This window comes from Fopius arisanus, unplaced genomic scaffold (assembly GCF_000806365.1).
Source record: "Fopius arisanus strain USDA-PBARC FA_bdor unplaced genomic scaffold, ASM80636v1 scaffold00113, whole genome shotgun sequence".
Lineage (NCBI taxonomy): Eukaryota > Metazoa > Arthropoda > Insecta > Hymenoptera > Braconidae > Fopius > Fopius arisanus.
Window position 1 is genome coordinate 79,780 of NW_011887852.1, and position 21,124 is coordinate 100,903.

A 21,124-nucleotide genomic window follows, 5' to 3' on the forward strand; every position below is an offset into this window, starting at 1 on the left:
TTTAGTAGCTCAAAGGAATTACTCTTTATCACTGGTGCAATGATGAAAACAAAGGGTGAAAAGTATAAGAAAAGTTTTTCAAAGTTTTAGCATAATGGAGAAAGAATGTTAAGTTTGCTGGGATGATTATAAGATACAAAAGATAGTTGGAAGGAGGTGGGGTAGGGAGAGACTGAGGCATTGGCGTGAATCGATGGCTAATAGCCTTCCCCTTCTGTAATTAATGCAACAAGTTGATACCTAACACTTATCTACGGGCCACGCTGCCGTGGTGGTGGCTTTAAACGGGACGATTCGCCTCGAGCCACCAAACGACTCGTTTCTATAGACATATACCCACCCACTCTCCCTCTTCAACCCCTCATTCTCAACACGTATTCGACCAACTAATTCAGCATCGATTTTAAATGTCGTCGAATATCTCACCAGTTGATATCAAATCTATCCACAAATCGCCCCAATTTTATCGTTTCAATCGGTGGGATAATTCAGCAGAGTGTAACACTCCCTGGTGATTTATTTTATAAATATTGACGCTTCATAATTCAAGCCATTTCGGGGAACGGGGGCAATTTGACATTACGGCGAATCAATCTGACAGTTGATTAAATGCACCTGTGCATTCATAATAATTGTATGGAAAAATTTCGGTACAAATTGAAATGAAAATTTCTTAAATTGCCCCGTAATATTCCACCACCACCTAGAGGACTGTGCCAATTCTTAAGGAGCTTCCGGTGGGTATTAAAGGCAACTTTTGAATTCCACTGCTCGAGTACCTTCAATATTTCTCTCGAGATTCTCTCCCCATTTTTTTTTCTTTTTTAAATAAAACGAACTCTCCTAGGGACATGTACACTGCAGCAAGAGGGTGCGGTGTCAGCTTCCAAATGGGACTTTGGGAAAAGTTTCTGGCACAGAGAGGAGGGAATGGGGGTTATAGTTTCGCTAAGTTGAGACTATTCCGAGGGCTTCTTTAGACGATGGAAAAGGCAGTGGGGTATACTTACTGAGACAAAATTTTCAAGGGACATTGGACCCTCATCAGACGACTCTCGATCTCCTCTCTCGTCTGATTATACCCCGCAGTGTCATTACCATTAATTGAAATCTTAGTTTGAAAAATAAAAGTGGGATTTTATTGGAATTATTGGTGGTTTTTGTTGGACGGCAAGCGGAATGCATCACACTAGGCTTGAAAAAGAGATTTAACCACAAGTCTGGGGAATCCATACTCCATTTCAGTGGAAAAACGTTAGCAGCGGCAAACATGAAACGAGTGTATTATAACCCCATTCTATAGGCTTTTGCTTTTCCACACCCTTCTTCTCTCATCGAGGCCGGCTTTACTTGCCTCGTTGCCGCGTGCTTACTCGCCTGTATGTGCGCCGCGTCTTCTCCCCCTCTTTACAACTCTTGCCGAGAGGCGCATTATATATTTTTCTTTTCTTCAACAACTCTTCTCCACCCGATCTATCTCCATCTCGCTTTCTGGTAAACTCCCGGCATGTTATACACTCAACCGCCCGTTTACGCCTTTTCTCGCCGCATCTTCAGAGGCGGTACACACCACCATAAGTACCGGCAAAAACCCAATGCCGTTCTACCTCACTTGTAAATCCCACGTACCCATGGCCCATCTACTACATCCCTTATTTATTTTTTTTTTAATAGATGAGTGATGAATAATCACACTCACTCATTCACAGGTATTCCGCAATAGCATCACTCCTAATCGTTCCCATACGCAACAAAATCTACATATGGTTAGGAGAATTACACGAGCGAGTGAAATTCAAACGATCACGGATGAGCTAGCCTGTTAATTGAAATCTATCATTTCGTGTCGGCAACTCGACGCATGTCCTTATGTTTCTTATCCTATTTCAAATAATCTCTCCTCCTGAATTCTATTGAGCATATTTTATTTGACACTCATTCCCATTAATTCATGAGATTGGTATGCATTCAGTAGTCCTTGATCTTCAATTACCCCCGGTAATTGCCGTATCTACAGGCATTGTTTTAAGTATGAACAATGGTCAAAGACACTCAAAGCCCCCCCAAAAAAGTGTGTGGGCAGTCAGTGGGTGAAACAACATGGCCGTTGGTATATACCCCCTATATACCCCCCGCAGTCATCGTTCAGCCTTCATTCTCTACGGTCTCTCTGCATTGCGTTTGCGTGTGGGCGCAAGTACACTGCTAAATCCTCTCATGTGAATTTCGCTAAATGTCATATGCACTCACACTACTTTTCACTTTCAAAAAAATTCTCCCCACCATAAAAGTATCAAATTAAAATAACATATATAGTCTCCCTGGTTTTATCGAATCCACGTAAATTTTCCACTTTTCCAAACTGACGATAGGGTCTCATCGAAAAACGATTGGCCGATATACGATCCGATGGACATGTAACCGGGAGCCGTAGAGTGACGCCCCTGCACGTCGGCATTTTCCAAGGGCTCTCTTTTTCCAATCGGCCTGCAATTTTTCCTCCCCCTCTGCTGTTTTTTTTTTTTTTCATTCGTTTTTTCTTCTGTTATTTTTTTTCCATCCCACGAGTGTAACTTCCATGGGGATGCGACGATCGATATACAGCGGTGGACTCTCCACCGGAGCCAAAGCCATCGTCGTCATTGCACGGCTATGAAAACGCGTAGCGCGAATGGGACCGCTCGGCTTTCACATCACGAGCCATTCTCTCTCTTCCTCTCTCATGCTGTCTGTTTCACATACATATGTGGGTGTACACAGCTACAGACTATTGGGTTCCATCACAAATGCACAAAACCGCGAAACTCCGGTACATCGATATTAATTTCTGGGGTAAAAAAAAAAAATGAAAAATTCGGTTGTCATTTGTGTGCCGCGGGGTTGTTTTTACACGCACCCCTCCCTCCCACCGCGGCGATTTTGATTTTTTCACCGGAAAAATTATTCTGTTCGATGGTGTATGGAGAAAAACATTTGTTTACTATATAGGTGGTATATGGAGAAAAAAATTTGCTTGGTTTATGCGATTGAGTTATAAATTGAAGGGTTTCTTCTATTTTGATGATTTGAAGGAAAAGTTGATTTTATATGGTGTTGCGCTCCTTCATCGAGCTCTCGACGCCCCAAAAAAGAGCCTCTCAAAAACATGTAACGTGTCTCCTTTCGATGACCAAACGAGTGTTATCAATATCTTCAAGTATGCTAATAAATTTGTTTGGGCAATAGTTTAGTGTGGTGAGGGGTATAGGAGGCACGGTAAGAGGCTAGGTCGCGCCAAATAGTCGTCGATTATGACTGTTAACGGCGTTAAAATGAAACCAGGAGGGATTAGATGGTCGATCGTGGAGTTGGCACTCTCCGGGGGCAATTCTCCCCCTGCCACAGACATTTTTATTCCTCTGAGCGTGGCCACATTGTTGATGGCCATTCTCCGTTATTTATGCTCCCCCGAAGGTTACGGGGTTACAGTTATGTGCTCGATAGAGATGGAAAATGGGGTTAAATTTGCTTGTTAATGAAGGATAACACCGGTCCTTGGATGTTGTCTCTTGTGGAGTCGTATAATTTTGATCCTTTGACCCCCTATAGTGTCCACGAAAGCTGAATCTTGTGGTGACTTTGTGGTTAACTCCGTTAATTAAACTCCCCATCCTCGTATTAACTGAAAAAGCAAAAATACCTCTGGTCTCGGTAGCTTTCGCATTTTCTCCTCATTTTTTTTCTTCTTTTTCATGATTTCGTCACTCGCGACCCCCCATCGTCCCCAAGACATCCTAAATGTGTCTGGTAGACGGAGTATTTTGGTGTATTTTTTCCAAGGTGATATTTGAGCACACGTGTAGTAGAGCCCCCTCGATGTTCCTCTTCCTCTCGCAATGTGCCAGTTGCAGCCAGCCCCTCAGGCTTCTAATTATATCTCACTTTGTTTGAGTATAACGTACCTTTCGGCGAACCAAACTCCAACGCCCTAGTATCCAAGGATAGGAGCCTGATCCTACACACTCAATCTTCCCTCTCTTCTTCTTCTTCTTTATTTCGTCTACCGTGAAATTTCTCTTTATACTTGTATTTTATGCTGCTTGGGTGTGCAGAATTGTTTGGATCACCGCCAGGCCATTGAATTAAGCAAATTTTTCAATATCCATCACCTCACATTGCAAAAAATTGTCAAAAATGCCGTAAACTCAATGATAAAGGTCCATCGTTCAATAAATACACGACCCACTGCCCTAATGACTGATCCTAACCCCTCCCCAACTCGACAATTAGTAAACGACGTAAAGAGGCAAGGAGAGAGAAAAATAATTATACCATACGAATAATGCTTGGGAGAAAATGAGATGGGAATATGAAAAAAGAAGTGGAAAATAAATAAAAGGAAAGGATAAAGATGGTTTGTATAAAATGAAGGGGAGAAAGGGGCGCACAAGCATGGTAAGTGATGGTGAGGATGAGGGGGAGGATGAGGGCGAGGGCGAGGGCGAGGGTGAGGGTGAGGGCTTTGGAATGAACGAGGGGCTGCTCCCCGAGAGTCGTTAAATGGGAGAACACACGCCGCAGAATAAAATGAGCAGTTAATCGATAACAGTTCATTGAGTTTTTGGCCTTTACATGTTACCATTTTTTTTTTCTCTCCCCTTGCTCTCTCATTATTCATCGTTTTTTTTCTTCTCTCCTCGACTCGTTCTCCACCTCCTCTTTACTCGCACCGCAAATTTATCTCTGAATAATTTCCTACCAACCAATAGTCTTCTGAAAAAATAACTCTAAAGCCGTAGAAAAGAGCACCACAAACGTGCTTTAAGAAAGGTCACGTGGGTTATCTTGAAATGCTTTAACACGTATATAGGCGTGTTACTGCGTACAAGTTGGTGCGTTGCGTTGTGCGTTGTGGGTTTATGTAGACGTAAAAGAGGATGATGGACCAACGAGGTGGCACAAGGGGAAGGGAAACTAACGTGACTCCTCCAGCTTGAGGCGCAGTTTAAATATAACATCAGGTATACGACAGGACAGAGACAGAGCTTATACTCGCTACAAACCTGATGGTATTTCACTTTGGATTTAACATCTTCACGAATTATTTGGCTATTCTTCGGGGGACTATTTCAAGACCTGTGAAAAAAAAAAATTATATTAATTCATTGGAAGGAATTTTTTCCTCAACAAAACGAGCACTTCCCTTGCATTTTCTTTAGGCAATATCGAAAGGCCTTAATGCTGAATTATACCAAAAAGGGTAATATCAGAATAAGAATTGATGATATAATATGATTTTTATCGGCTTTTCCAACCGCTTATTAATACACGTTGATGTAGTAAAAGACGATGAAGTATTGAAAATTGAATTACGGTATTCCTATCATTCGATATCTTCATAACCCGATAATTGAGTGGAGTGAAAGCTAATTTTTGACTGAATCAGAATCTCCCATTGATTCTAAACCTTAATGTTTAAAAATAACTAATGAGAGAGAACCCTTCTCAATATCGTATTTCCTCCACTTGGACTGTCGACAAACCCTTTGGCCATTCGACCACCCTTCATCCATTCTTCTGTACCATTTTGCCAACATAACGGCCAGCAGTTTCCAACGGCCCCATTCCCGGTCCAGCATTCCCAGAGCCCGGAAGATGAACTCCTATAAAATCTCACTGCCGGTTTAAGATCTTCCATCCTCCTCTCTTCCTTCGACATTTCACTGCTGGCCAATATAACCGACCAACCCCTTGTCTATTCTGGCACGTAACCCGCTCTAGACGCCACTGGGATAGCATAGAGCATCGTAGAGAATAGTAGAGTTGGAGAGATTGTGAGGGAGAAGTACACGAAGGGAGAGAAATGAAGAGAACCGGCAGGAGGTAGAGGCTATGGGAACCACCAAAGGGGCAGTTTATCTGGAGAGAAGAGATTGCTGCGGCGTCGGAGAAATACTAGGGGATGGGAGAATGGAAGAGGGCTAAAAATGGGGGTTACGCTTGTGTGCCAGGCGAAACGGCAAAAACCAACCGAGACGCTGACGATCCCACAGTAAAAGTTTAAGCCTCAAGTCGTATAACCCCCGCACATCGCAGATTCTCTCTTCTACTTGTGCGGTACCGTTATGTCCTTTCCCAAACGACCATCATCCGTCGACAAAACTGTTGAAAATCGCCACTTTCGATTACACTCATTCGAGAAGGATTTTTCATTCTTTTTCTCGAGCTCAATGGTTTTGTGCTGTGCTCAAAAAAAAAAAAAAATTATTCTACTTGTATTTTGATAATACTTGTTTTTTTTTTCGCAGATCAAGGGGCTATGTTGGGTAATGGAGTAATTAGAATTGTTCAATCGAGGAGAATCCTCTGGTTTATAGTTGAGGTGTGCAACTGAAACTCAACACATTTGATGCATAACTAGCCCGCAAAACGAGTATTTTGATTCCCAATGCGTTTAGGATATTATGTGATAGTCACTTTAAGGAGTTATGTAATTTGTATTTACGAGGTATTAGTGCGGTATACTCATTCCACCATGAAATCAAGAGATTTATTAGTTTCTCTTGCAGTCAAACCGCAAAACGTGATTAGTTACTACAGTGTCAAGACTAAATATTTCTCCTTTATTCATGACTAATGAGAATAATTCGCACTTGAACTTGCCTTTCCAATTGAATTTAAAATCAATTAATTGAATAATTGACGGTTAATTTTTCGATTGCAAGGAGCGGACGCGTCATATCAATAAATCAAAAAAATGCAATGGTTAAATTCATTTAATCGAAAATGGAATTATCGAAAAAACCTTCAACGCCCATGTTTGCTCTTCTTTCATTTTTCTCACTCCTCTTTTTATTCTCCCCTTCCTTCCTTCATTCGCCTTTTTTTTTGCTGTCTGGCGGAGGCACTATCTCCACATACGCCTCTATATATTCCCATCGAAATGAAAGACACGACTACAAACACGTACAGCCTATATGTAGCGTATACCACCAGAGAACCGCGTCATCGCCCACTATAATATGTCCTCCCTTTCTTGCGTATCCTCCAATATCTTGGCGCACTGCCTCCATCAATTTTTTAACCAACACCCTCTTATTACCGAAATTTTATTCTTCTCCATAACGATAGGAAGTCATAACAACGAGTAAGAGGAGACAATGCCGCAATCGGCAAGCCAGACCAATGGGTGACTGTTACTCCCAATTGTCCCTCATTGCGCTGGGGTCAAGTAAGGTAGGCATGTGTATCAGCGAGCCACCGCAGACATTCATGCCAATATTCCTCGAGAAATACAAGTAACTAGTATGGTTATCCCCCCGCCGTTGAAAAAAATTTCACAGGGATAATGGACATTGGCGCACACCTCTGTTGAATGGCGTGATGAATTATGGCCTGGTTAGCTGGAGAGCCCTCGTTTTCGTCGGTTAAAAGGAGGGGAGCAATTGAATTTTCAACCACTCCCCAGCCTCTTTCTCTCGTCGATTGTGAGGCAACGCGTGTGGCAAACACCGAGGAGATGTCACATTACAAATAGGAGAAAAAAAAAACAGTCTCCTGGTTTTTCAAGGGAACCATAAAGGAAAAAAAACCAAGTCTCCCCTCTCCCACCGCATTTTCAGCCATTTGTTATTTTTTTTTCTCTATCTTTCTGGTTGCCTGCACACGTGTGAGGTTATCCCCCCGACAGTGACCCCATCATCATTCTCCTCTTCGTAAACCAATTCCACTCCTACACGCACCCTCCTAGCCTCGTCGTATTTTATTTTGCACATTTCCACTGCCAATCGTTTCACACACAGCGACCCTACCATACTCTCCGCCGATCACCGAAATCCCCAGGAGATATATCCAGCGAGTTATCAAGTAAATATCCAAATTAAGATGACAACTGATCAATTAAACAAATGGGATTATCAACAAAGCCAAATCGTTCTGGTTGACATTACTGGTTACATAGCATCCTGCTGGTAGGAATACGTTGAGTCGCCCAATTTGGGCTCGTTTGCCTAACAAATTCGATCCCCCTTTCCCTCCTCACTCGTGCCCCCTCTATTCCTCCTAGCGTTTCTCATCGGTGCACTATTCTCTACCAGCTAGCTAAATCCCGAGGTCGACAAACCGCTCCCCGGTTTCGACTCACCAAGACCATCTCTCTTGCGTGACCAACATTCAATCCTATTACACGCTCAATTTCATCTTCTCTTCAATAAGAAAGAAAAAAAAAACAACCCTATTATACTCATAAATATTTCAAATTCATCCCATTTTGCCCCAGTGATAGTGATCATAAAAACAGTCGTTATGAATGGCGTGTGATGCTTAGGCGCAAATAGCGCGCCTCATACGTTAGTCAAATAATAATAAATTTGTCCACGTCAATTAAATTCATGTCGGAAATTTCTTACATAATTAACATCTCGGAGTGGAGAGGAGAATGAGATGAGTATAAAAATAAAAAATGAAAAATAAAAAAAAACAGGTCGTTGGTAACCCTGAAGACACTCATGCAATCACCGAGGCAGATCTCTTGTGCTCATTGGTTGGACACCGTGAGCCGCACCGTCCTCCTGGACCCGTTTTGAACTCATGACCCCAGTTCTCAACTCGTTCACGTTTTATCGTCTGGGATTGGTGTGACGGTTAACATGCTATACTCATATGTACACCCAACTACACCGCTCATTTTATATATAATAAAACGTCGTGTTACAGCTTCAACCAACTGTTTGGTGGGAGCGGAATTCTCTGGGTACGCGATAGTTGTCGGCCAAACAATTGCCGCCAAGTGGCTTAATTGCAGTCAACTAAACAAATGTGCTTCCATGTTGCCCGTTTTTTTTATTATCATTATCATTTTATTTATTTTTTTTTGGTTTTTTTTTTACTCCAACTCCCGGGCCGCCGCAATTTCATATATCCAAGTGAAAACATTCTGATCGCCATGGGATACGTCCAGGGGTGAACAAATGACTCCCAGTTGAACAGGTTTGCGAATTATATCGCCAGAGTATCCGATCCCCTTCTCCCTTCTCCCTTCTTCTTCATAGCCCTCATTTTTTTTTTCTCACGACAAGATTTGATTATGAGGGCGTGTGAAGATAGAGGTGACAGTTTTTAATTTACTCCAGGGTAAGAGATTCAATTTAAATATTGCGAAATAGAATGATGAGGTGTGTTGAGCTGTGTGCATTGCAATCGGCTCGAAATTTGTCATTTATCAGGGCATATCCGGCGGAAATGGGGCGGCTACTACGTAGGTGAGACAACTTAGTAAAATCAAAGTTATCACCGTTATCATCATTTTTTTCAACCTTTTTTCAAATTGAATTTGCAAGCTGTCAACCTCAACCCAGTGGTTTTTTTTGCAGCGGAATGGAGGCTACCTCCGGCTAATATTGAATACTTAATGGAAAGATTCTTAAAATAACGGACAAAAGATGGAGATTAAAGCGCCGGATGAATATGACTGATATATCCCAAGGCTTGAGGGATAGAAAATTTCAGATAAAAAAATTCCGAGGATAGATTAGTGAAGTAGGGGGCCTCGGGATGATTAGAGATTCAGCAATCACTCGCAATTGGAATGGACGAATTGGCAAATTTTCATGAAATCGTTATCACATCAATCTTCGCCAGCCAGTTTTCATTCAGTAGCAAAGTCAGACACTCGAGGCAGTCAAGGCACATACATACATTATCCAGGCGTGTTTGACGGGGAGCGTGGAATACCGGTCGACCTTCTGATGTTGCAACTGCCAAGACTTGGCACAGATTGCCATTATATCTATACACTCATATTTCTGTCGTCCCCTCAAATTACAAAAGAAAATTTTTTTTTTCTATTACTAATCACTAATCTTCAACTCAGCTCAATTGAATATAATTCCGTGAAATTATGTGAGGCCTGATAAGAATGAACATCGACACGTACAGCACAGGTCGACTACCTAGAATTTACTCCTGAATTTTCTTTTTCGTGACATCACCTGCCTAGCGCGAATGGCACTGACAATGTTTCCATGCGAATTCTTCATGTCACGATTGAAACACCTTATTTTATACATACATATCCATGAATAATACTCGAGTGAAATATTTTGACTATTTTATTTTCAAGAATTTCTCGTAGGCAAGGCGAGTGAGCCCACAATATTTTTTTGTTAATTTCTTAGCACTATTTGAAAAACCATATATTATTGTGTATGAATGATAAAAATTAATTGATTTTATTGTCTGTGTTGCAGGAAAATATTTCAACCCCAGAGCCTGCAGATATTACCGAAGACGAACACTATTCAAGTGAGTATAAAATTCAAGCATAAAAAAATAATAGAACCATCACTCCAATGAAAACCCTTTAAATACCCACAGCGTCACCCGGCCAATAATAATCGAGACCACTAACTGAATTGAGTGACGTTATAAAATATTCCCTACCCAAACGGCAATGTGTTGTGAAATAATAATCAAACAAACGTAGATGAAAATAGCGAAAATATATATATAGAGGTATGTAGGTGTTAACTGAGAGGACAGACAGGGATGGACGGGCAAGAATTAGTTTCCCTTGTTCCCATCTGAAAACTCAACTGCTGTACCTCTCCACCCCTTGAATCCTACCTGGTGTGACGGCATCGGGCCAGGTCGTGCCACCAACGTTTTCGGTGGGTGACCCAAATTCTGACAGGAACAGGAGGGCTCTCGTCACCGCTCCTATCGCCCGTGCTTGAATCATTAAGAACATTTCCCTCCCTACCTCTTTGCCCTCAGACAACCCAGAAACCAATTGCATGGCTCTCATCCTTCCAACGATCGATCCTATTCACACACCCACCACCAGTCACTCACTTCCATTCTTTTCCTTGTCAATTGTTAAATTCAACAGTTAAGGGATCAAGGAATTCCATGAGGTATTTCTTTGCAGAATAAAAATTCTCTGCTAAGAATTTCCACTGGATGAGAATTATCTCCAATTCTGATATGATTTAATGATAGACTCTAATAAATTCTTACTTATCCACGGAATGTCCTTGAAAATTAATTAGAGCAATGATTTTCAGTTTAAATTATACACGGCAATTAAGTTCATAATGCGCACTCACCTCGGTGGTCTCCACGTTGTTTTTTCCATTTTCCAATTGAATTATTCGTTTTCATTGGCATCTTTTGAGGTATTTCCATAGAATAAATTTCACGATAAAGATGATTGTCGAAAAAAGATGTACAATACTTGGGAACACTTTTGATTCCGGCAGGCGCGCTAATGAAAGACGCTGATAAGCTGAAGCTGATGCTACTAGCTTGGAATTATAATCTTCAGCAGCAGGCACAGGCACAGGCACAGGCTGCTACAGCGGCATTATCACCGAATAACTCATCAACAACAACAGCTACCACCATTGGCACACCTGTCACCAGTCAATCGGCCATATCCACGGCAAACAACACCATTAACAACTCCACACTCACAGGTAACACTATTCTTTTACTACTTCCTAATAATCTCTCCAATTTTGCTGGCATTAATTCCGATTGCCAAGTTAATAGTGATTCATTGGAACAGCGGTGTAAGTCAAACGAGTATTCTTCTTTAGTAAAAGCCGCACCCGGAAGTATGATTTTCCTAAAAATTACAAAAATTCTGCGTGCACATTGATGCAGCAATTTATCATTGGCAATGGCCACGACAAAAAGTCACACACGCATGAGTCATCTCGGTCAAGATAGAGTCGCACGGTTGGTTCTCTCAGTGGAGTTGAGTATCTACTGGTAATCTCTGAGTGATCATCGCCCCGTGACATTCGAGCGATAAGAAGGTACCCACACAAGGGAAAAACTCAAGCTAAAAGAAAGAAACGAGGGTGGTGTAACCCGATATTCGTTATGCTGCATCCTCCAGTCTTTATATCCCACCAGCGTGGTAACTGCACGCCCGTTAACTTGAACGACGTTGCGGAAGGATAATTCACTCCTTTTTCTTTTCCCTTGGTCATCTCAGCCTCGCACACACATGCACCTACTTTTATTCTATCTTCCCTCATCTGTCCTTTTTTCCTTATCCTCCTTCTCCACTGGGTACCGGTCATCGTAAAACTGGTTCCACAACTGGCTACCCTCTTCACCTTCGCCTTTATTCGCACATTCACATACACGCACACACGCACATATGCACACACGCACGCACGCACGAGTTGCGTAACGAACCAGCTTTCGGCTTGCAAAGATCTCGGTACACCATCGTCTCCAAGTGAGGTGATCACGATGGCCCGACTGGCTAGTAAGGTGGTCGTAATTCTTCTTGACGAATGAAAAAAGAAACAAAAAAAATATTTTTATATTAAAAAAAAAAACAAGACAAAAGGAAAAAGGTATGAAAACCTCTCCGAGGTACCTTCGAGGTATGTAACCAGGACCAGTGTGGCAAACGAGTACATAACTGCATTGCACTTTTCCAGGGAGACACGTCTCAACCTCAGGGGCAATCGATTCGAGCTGCACTAACATTCAAGGGGGAATTGAGTCACGGCTTTTAATGAGTTTTATGGAAAAAAAAAAGGCTTGTCAGTTGTTACCAGAGTGGAATGAGAAGAAAACCCTCTGTTGAAAAATTCTGTAGTTGAGATTTTGTCTTTCCAATGTAGACACTGGCCTTTTTATCAGGTCAGGAGCACGTCGAGCATGATAAATTCGCCCCAGTTGAGCAAATATGGGCGACATTAGGTATTTTCCCACGGCGAGTTACCTTCAACGACACTTACCAAGCGTTTGGTATTTGATTTAAGCGGACCTCTCTCGCTCGTCCGTTCTCCTCGGTGAACGTCGCACTAGAAAAAGGGAAATACCGCTTTGAGGTGGTGTTATTATCGGTGGATTAGAAATCAACGCTTCATTATAGTATAATTATTTTCGTTACCCTTCCAACTTTATATTGGACTTGGCAGCTGTTTCCCCAATTTTTTGGATGTTATTCCCCGCGGATTTGCAAAACAGTGTCGGCATTAATTGTACGGTCGGAGAGTGATGTAGTCCGGTTTTTACGGTTGTTAATGTAATAATAAATACTTAGTGAAGAATTTTTGTGATTTTAGATTCGAGGAATGGTAGTGCAGAGCTCGGAGAATTATCTTCTGGCGGAGTGCAAAGTTTGGGGTCAGTAGCTGGAATAGGAAGTGAGGACATGGCGTCATTATGGGCATCATATACAATGGGTCTTAAAAAGACACCTCCACCTGCATCATCGATGACCCCCTCACGTTCAGAGAGAGACAGAGAGTCGAGCCCGACTGGGGGTGAGGGTACAGGAAGTGCCCAGGATGAGACAAGCAGCAGTGGCAATAAAGAGGATGAGGATGACGATGACGAGGACTCTGACGAGAGGCTGGACCCCAGACATCACGATCCTGAACGTCTCAAAGCATTTAATGTGAGTCAACATGGGAGAACCATTAATTGACCTTGACTACTAGATATATGGAATAGATGAGAAGATGAAAAATTCTCTGGACAATTATCCTCCCTCTGGTGGGCCGCTTTATACTCTATCCTTTCGACCAGAGCTAGAGCTCCTGCCTGTATAAAACGCCCCGGTGCGGCGTTGGCTCCTTAATTAATTACAATTAGTTTAATCGAGCCACGGCGGTGCTCCCCCTTTTCTCTTATCCCATCTCTCGAGTTAAATTCTTAATTTCTCCCCCAACCCAAGTACAAATAAAACTTGTGCACAACACAACTTCACTCCCTGTATACTGACAAAAACCCTCAACCCCCACCACTCTCGTACTTTCAAGTTTTTTTTCCCTTTGCGTTTTGTATTTCTCTCATTTCGCCTGATGTACAGCGTCTGACAGTGACTACTTTGTCAAAACCCCGCAGATGTTCGTTAGACTCTTCGTCGATGAGAACTTGGATCGTATTGTGCCAATATCCAAACAGCCAAAAGAAAAAATACAGGCTATCATTGACAGTTGTACGAGACAATTTCCAGAATTTGCTGAACGAGCTAGGAAGAGAATAAGAACGTACTTGAAGAGCTGTCGGAGAAATAAACGGGGCAGAGAGGGGGCGCCCTGGGATGCTGTAAGTTATTCTAATACCAATATTATTGAATATTATCAAGCTGATTATACAACTGCTTGAAAAATACTAAACCAGTGTAATTTATTTATTTGAAAAATACTAATGCTTCTTTAATTGACGCAATGATTAAGGCTATTTTTCTCCATCGTAAAAGGTCCTCTATCTTTTTCCACCCTTTTAATATTTTTTTCCACTCTCGGCGTAGCAAATAGGGCAGCATTTTTGCGGCAAAAGTTCTCTTTTCTCCTCTTTGCTTCATTTTTCCTCGCTTTGTCTCTCATTCGTTATATTTCATTTTTTCGTTTTATTTTATTTCAGGCGAGACCGACGCCGGCTCACTTGACCTCGGTACAGGCGGAGCAGATTTTGGCAACTGCTTGTGAAAACGAGAGCGACAACGCAAAACGCATGAGAGTCGGCCTAGAACCGGTCTCACAGCCTATGCCCACACTCCCAGCAGCTACGGTCAGTATTAAAACTTATTCAAAAATCTTTGTTTTTTCATTTTGTTACGAGTGATGATCATTTAAAATTTCAATTCCAAACAAGAAAATTCAATGAACAGAAACGTATGTACGTGAGAATGAGCTAGAGTTTGTAGGTAATGCCGAGTAAGCGGCACATTATAAACTGATAACCCCTTTGGGGTCGTGCCTCACCTCTCCCACTTCTTCAACGCACACACCGATATTTTTCTCAGTTTATAAATCGTTCGTGCACTCTGGCCCCCTTCGTGTTCTCATAAAGTATACGATGAGATTGGAGGGAAAACTTTTCAATATCTTGGTCGACTGAATAATACGACAGATGAGAGGAAAACTAATACTCCTCAGTTGAAAATAATAACGATTTGTCAATGATTAAAAAAAAAAGGAGGAAATTATTTGAAAGCATTGGCCCATAGTTATGCCACGGTTTTTTTTTTAACGATGAGTCCAAACGGTAAGCCACTTGAATAGAGCCCAACGCGCTCTTCATTTCTGTATATCTACCACTCGTCTCTCTCCTGCACCTATATAATTGACGTCAACACACACTGCTCTCCTTTCATAAAAACACCTCTCTACATCCGGCGTCCCAAGATTTCATCCGCCCTCAAATCCCCCTCAAACTTCTCTCATACCTCTCCCCCTACCAAAGTCCCGTCAATCCATCGTGACTCCGTTGACCGTATGGCGGAATTCTCGCTCCATCTCATAGCCTTTTTTTTTCTTCACCCATTTTTTTTCCTCCAATTCTCCGTTAACTTACTCACTCACATCTGGCTCATACTTTCTGCCCTCGACAGCAGTTGAATATATATATTTTATATTTTCAATTGCAAAATTTTACACTTCTGATATAAAATTTTCATTGCATCGATGTTTCGACGAAAATTTCATGTAAATTGCTTGGCGCAATCACTCTCAATCTGGGCGAAACGATAAAGTCCCTCGAAACCTGTACTTCTCATTAAATCTCATTTTTATCGCTCAATGCCACCTACAGAAATCTGCCATCTCTTCTTCCCTCATAATACTGGTCTCGTCATCAAGTTGGATAGTTTGTAATCAAGCCCGACGAGACCGAGTTGGAGTCAGTAGTAGTCTCAGTCCGTCAGTGGCTAACTAGCCGGCGTGCGAGTGATAGTAGAAAGAGAACCATACTAGCCAGACTCCAAGGAAAAGTCCCACCTACTGGTATTTTTCTCCTTTCGGATGAGGAATGATGCTTGTGCGACGGTACTAATATAAAGGAGAATATTCAACTTTTCTCCCAGCACAGCTTCACGTCTATTTTTTCACTCTTTGTTGCTCTTTTTTTTTTACCAATGATGAAAAATGTACGGTAATGAGAGGGGGGCCGCAGTGAGTGTGTGACGAGGGTCTATCGAGCAACGGCTTGGTACGTCTATTTTTTTTATGTACACGTCTATCAATCGGTTGATGAGGTGCAGCTACCTGTCAATGATCGATAGACCAACGGTACACCGCGCTTAATCATCAGATTCTTTACAATCAACTGTCTGTGTGGCAGTTTCATCATGAGGAAGAAGAACCTCCGGGTTGTCCATAAACAGCAAGCCTATGACTACCCTGATGAGCGCGAGGTAAAGATCATCCCTGAAAATAAACAAAAACAAAAAAAAAACGCATGAATAAATTGAGTCACCAGAGTCAATTAAGCTTGAAAAATTCCGTGAATGTGTAGGAGTTGATTCGAGAAATAAAAATATTTATCAGGGCCACGAGAAATTGATACTCAATTGATAAACCGAATCAACGCATTCACACACAAATAATCGAATCAAACTGGAGCGCAACGGGGGAAAAAAGCGAGCGATACAAAAATGTATAAAACGATAATGAAATGGATGTGAATGGGATAGATGCAATAATTGACACAGATCGATATCCGTATTAGTGGTGAGCCATTGAGATGTGCGAATCCGCGGCGAAGGGGGGGGGGGTGAAATATTTTCAGAAGATTGGATGAGTTGAAGTGTGTTGTTAATAAAATCTTTGTATTGTCTATTTGACAGCAAACGGACGTACGAGCGAGCCTCGATCATTTCTCAAGTACCCCAATAAAGTCACTACCTGGAAAAAGAGAGGATACACCACCGACATCGTTAACATCCCTGGCACCCCTGACTAGTTTGGCCAGTTTACCAAGTAGTACACTAGCATCGACACCTCTTTCCCTAGCACCCGCATCGAAGCTATTGACGCCGACCGATAATAACAAGGGTCTCATGAGGTGAGTTTCGTAGAGGAACCAACTACTGGTTGACTGTGTAAGGCCATCCTCGTTTCCTCACTGTACAGCTTTAACTTATTTCTAATTGTTGGACTTGCCGGCGAGGTTTCACCTGAATTTACGTAAAACACTTGGGTTGTAACCCTATTACTCATAATTGTATTTCACTCAAACTAGCCACTGTCTTTATGATATACACACGTCTATAAAAATTTTTCTTCAAATATTGAGTATAATAGCGAAATAATGGATGGAAAGATTGACACGATTTGATGATTAGCATGAGCACGCGCTGTTCTAATGCAAGTGGTTGAGAGAACTCAAACAAAATGGTTTTGCCAATTGGAATTTTACAGTCAAGCGACGATAGTGAGCTCGTCATCGGTGAATGGTGTTGCGAGCGGTGGTGCACCAACAGCCATGTACAGGCCCAACTTCAGTCAGGCATTTCAACGCGCTGGACCTACATCTGTACCACCTACACTCTCCGCTGGATTATATCCAACACAGAGTTTTACGTCGGGATTATTGAGCAACGGTACACAAAGTAATATTACTATTGGTGTTGTTTTTTTTTTCCATTTTGCATGTCAACTCCCATTATTTCCAAGGAAAATTTTATTTTCGCACCTAACAAATTTACCCTTCATGTGAATTAATGCTCATTTCAGGACCAACGGATCTCAGTATGAAAAATACAAAGCCTCTATTAAGTCACAAACTCAATGCAACGGAAATGACAGCAGTCAGACAACTGATAACTGGATATCGGGAGTCGGCAGCATTCCTCCTCAGATCAGCTGACGAACTCGAACAGTTACTTCTCCAACAGCCCTAGAATTACGTATGAGTTGAATGAACTATTCGATACTCTCCACAGATAAATAAAAAAGGAGAATTGTTAGTTTTTATTTGATCGAGGATGTTCCTGGGATCCTTCTCTTCCGCTGAAACGTTATTTTCCTTCTTTACCGATTGTCACGCCACCCAGGTATCCGCTATCAACGAAGCAGTTTACTCAGTAGAAAATTGAATTGCATTTGTAATTGCACTTCTTTTTTTTTTTTTAATGAGAAAAATGAGAAAATTATGAAAGAAATAAACAGGGTGTATATACAGAGGAATTACTTAATTAATCGTAAGAAACAGAACAATATGTGTAATGAATGTGCTGAGGGTCCTGAGTGATCACAAGTAGTTTGGCTTGGTCTGATTGTGCGTCAATTTACCATAAGAATGAAAAATTCCCCAAAATTGAGCTGAATCGAAGAAGAAAGGAGCTCCGATTCATAAATTTGTGTGGATTGATCATAAAATACTTCTCTCAGTGATCAAACATTGCATTTACCTGCAGATTGAACAAAGTAAATGAATGAATCTCGAATTGACAGAGAAAAAAAAATTTCATCGGTGTCATTACGCATTAGTTTATGTATATATTACTATGCAGAAATGTGTAGAGGAATGTGACTTTTGTGATTGTTCACTGAAATTGCAATGAAGAGAGCGACAAAATTAACAAACTCAAAACGAATCAATTGAGGCGATTGGGGGGACCATTTTGTCACGATCGTACAATATATGGAATTGTGGTCACCACATACACATCACTGTGCTACCAAAGAACAAAAAACAATTCATAAATGGTAAATACATGATTGAACAACATAGTAATAAATCATTAAGTCATAAATAGAAGAATTAGAGTTTTTTTTTCCTTTTTCTTTCAAATGCATTTTATTATTATTTTTTTTTTCTTATAATTTTTATTGAGAGTTTAATTATGCGTACAAGAGGTACTTCAGAGGAGACGAATGACAAAATAATAAAATAATTGGAATTGGTTTCGTCCGCGTAATCGTTAGCTTTTATTCAAATCGTTGTTTTGTACATAGTTTATATCGGATGGAGTGCATATATAATATTAAATATAGTGGCATAAAGTTTTGATTGAGAATATTCGCTCCTTAATGAGGCACCAAAAGTGTGAGGCCAAGTGAGTGAAATATGAAAAGAAGAGAAATATATTACAGTGGATATTAAATATTAATGGAACTATTATCGAATTTCAACAGTGAGATAACATTCCACCTAACGTCATGATAATAGAATATTTAAGTTGAATAAATTGAGAAAATGAGGAATTCAAACTATCATCCGACTGTTTTTGTTCGCAAAAGTATAATTGAGCTGAAAATAAAATTACTTTATCATTTCATTGCGACGAATTTATAGGAGGCAAAATTATTAGAAATTGTTGGAGATTATATTCCTATTTGATGCATAATGTGTAATTAGATATGTTGTTAGATTAAATTATTTGTTCATTCTGAATGCGAAGCAAACTATTATAAAGAATTTACTTTGAATTGAATTTTATGTCTTATAAATCCCAAAAAAAGCATTTTCTAATGGGGAACTATGTAGTCTGTAATAATGCTTCACAATTTTTAAACATTGTCGTGCCTCGCAAAAAAAAATATCCAACTTTACTTAAATTTCACGAAATTCATGTACTAAATCGTTTGATTCTTGATTTCATTCTCATGACATCTCTTAGTTTAAATTTTCACCAGTCATGACTTCTCTAGGGAGAAACGAGGAATTTAAAAAAAAAAGCAGGATATTCAATACATGCACAATGTAACTACATATTTCAGCCAATTTTTCCAATACACGTAGACTCTGCGCCGATATTTCTTGCGATTACTGGAACCTTGTGGTCCAATGAAAAGTGAAAAATCCACTCAAGTCATTACTGTCGAGTCATGTCGGCGTTCGAATTAGTTTAAATACAGATTAAGAAACAATTGAAATTCTCGTGATTAGTAATAACCAATGGCATAAGTGCTTCATTCATAAAAAAAAAATTTACTATTCGAACCAATTGTCCTATTGATTATCACTCTTTACGTTTTCAAACCCCTTTTATATCTGTATATAATGGCAGTTCAAATAACTACACTCTCGGACTTTGATCATTTAATTTACTTTGTATTTCAAGTCGCTACAAGGAACCAGGGACGAGTTTCTCAAGCGACTCGTCTGTCGAAGTTTGGGGAATTTCTCTGTGATAAAATAATTGAGGGGACAAACATTTAAAGTTAAATAAAAAAAAAACCAACAAATTTTTCCATCGAGACTTATCGCCGAAATTTTTATAAACTGTAATAAATTGCACATTGACAAACCTTATTGTTTTCTGTTTCTTTTCATTAACTTATAACTCTTTCCTTTGGTCTACGTTATCATTGAGGGTCAATGGAGTGTGCGATAGGATCTATTTATTATTCATTAAAAAGTAAAACTCTCGTTCGATTGTGCCATGACTAAGTTTTTCCTTTATACGTCAATTTCTGAGGAATTTAAAACATTTTATTTTCCAATTACTCATTCAGTGAGGTATAAGTAAATGTAAAGAACACATGAGATTGTAATAATAAATCGCGCTCTAGAGTGAACAAACGAGGCACTTAGAAATTTAGAATTAAAAACAAAAACGATGAAAACAAAGAATAAAAGAATAATTGTAAAAAAAAAAAATTATAAAGGACGAAAGGACGGTAGATAATTCTGGTGAATGGGATGGATAATGAAGAGAAATATGAAAGTTTCCCTTCCTTAATTCATACGGGTTAAAACTGAAGGGAATAAAAAAGAAAAGAAGAGGAAAAAATCGGCAGCTCATATTAATCGCGAATTGATGTATATTGATAAAAACATGTATTTGTTCCTGAAAAAAAAATAGTAATATTATGAATAATGTAGCGATAAAAATTGATGAACTAACGATAATAATGATAAATGAAATGAAAGAATTTTCGATGGGTACATAATTTTCTTATAAGTGAAGATACATTGAATTACCATAAAAACAAATTAAACTGTAGAGTTGGTACAGTCTTTGAGGATGCCTTGCCTGTAAATGTAACACGCGTTGAATGAATACAACCGAGAGAAAGAAAAAAACAAAAAAAAAAAAAAGAAAACAATCTTATTACCTTGTAAATGTTTTACCAAATATAATCGACCATTCAACTTACAAAAACTGGGAGAACAATTAATTGTATGATTTAATCACAACCATTTCCTTTCAACAACAACAAAGGACAACCCCCTTTTTTTTTATTCAGAAAACCTTAGGCTAAGTACATCGATCATTACAATTAATTAATTTTAATTACAATTTTTTTTATCGTGTCACTTCTTTAATGCTTGGCGTACGTCGGGCTCTGGCGATATATCCGATTATCTATGGTTTTTGATTTTCCGCTGTGCGATTGTCAATGAATGTGATAATAAAACGAATACGACTCGAGTATTTTAT

The 21,124-nt window shown here is 40.1% G+C and overlaps 1 protein-coding gene across 3 annotated transcripts in view; it reads left to right on the forward strand.

Moving 5' to 3' along the window:
* Window positions 1–20,542, forward strand: part of LOC105271571 (nucleolar protein 4-like) — a 28,442-nt gene extending 7,900 nt beyond the window's left edge. Inside the window, exons 2-9 of one of the 3 annotated variants that reach the window (XM_011313197.1) lie at window positions 10,227–10,281; window positions 11,238–11,453; window positions 13,071–13,405; window positions 13,855–14,058; window positions 14,377–14,523; window positions 16,580–16,797; window positions 17,154–17,344; window positions 17,469–20,542. In XM_011313197.1, coding sequence (XP_011311499.1) covers window positions 10,227–10,281; window positions 11,238–11,453; window positions 13,071–13,405; window positions 13,855–14,058; window positions 14,377–14,523; window positions 16,580–16,797; window positions 17,154–17,344; window positions 17,469–17,635 — 1,533 coding nt within the window. In that variant the 3' untranslated portion in view covers window positions 17,636–20,542. The remainder of the gene's footprint in view (window positions 1–10,226; window positions 10,282–11,237; window positions 11,454–13,070; window positions 13,406–13,854; window positions 14,059–14,376; window positions 14,524–16,579; window positions 16,798–17,153; window positions 17,345–17,468) is intronic. The other 2 variants (XM_011313198.1, XM_011313199.1) reach the window with 2 other exon arrangements.
* The last annotated feature ends 582 nt before the right edge of the window (window positions 20,543–21,124 follow it).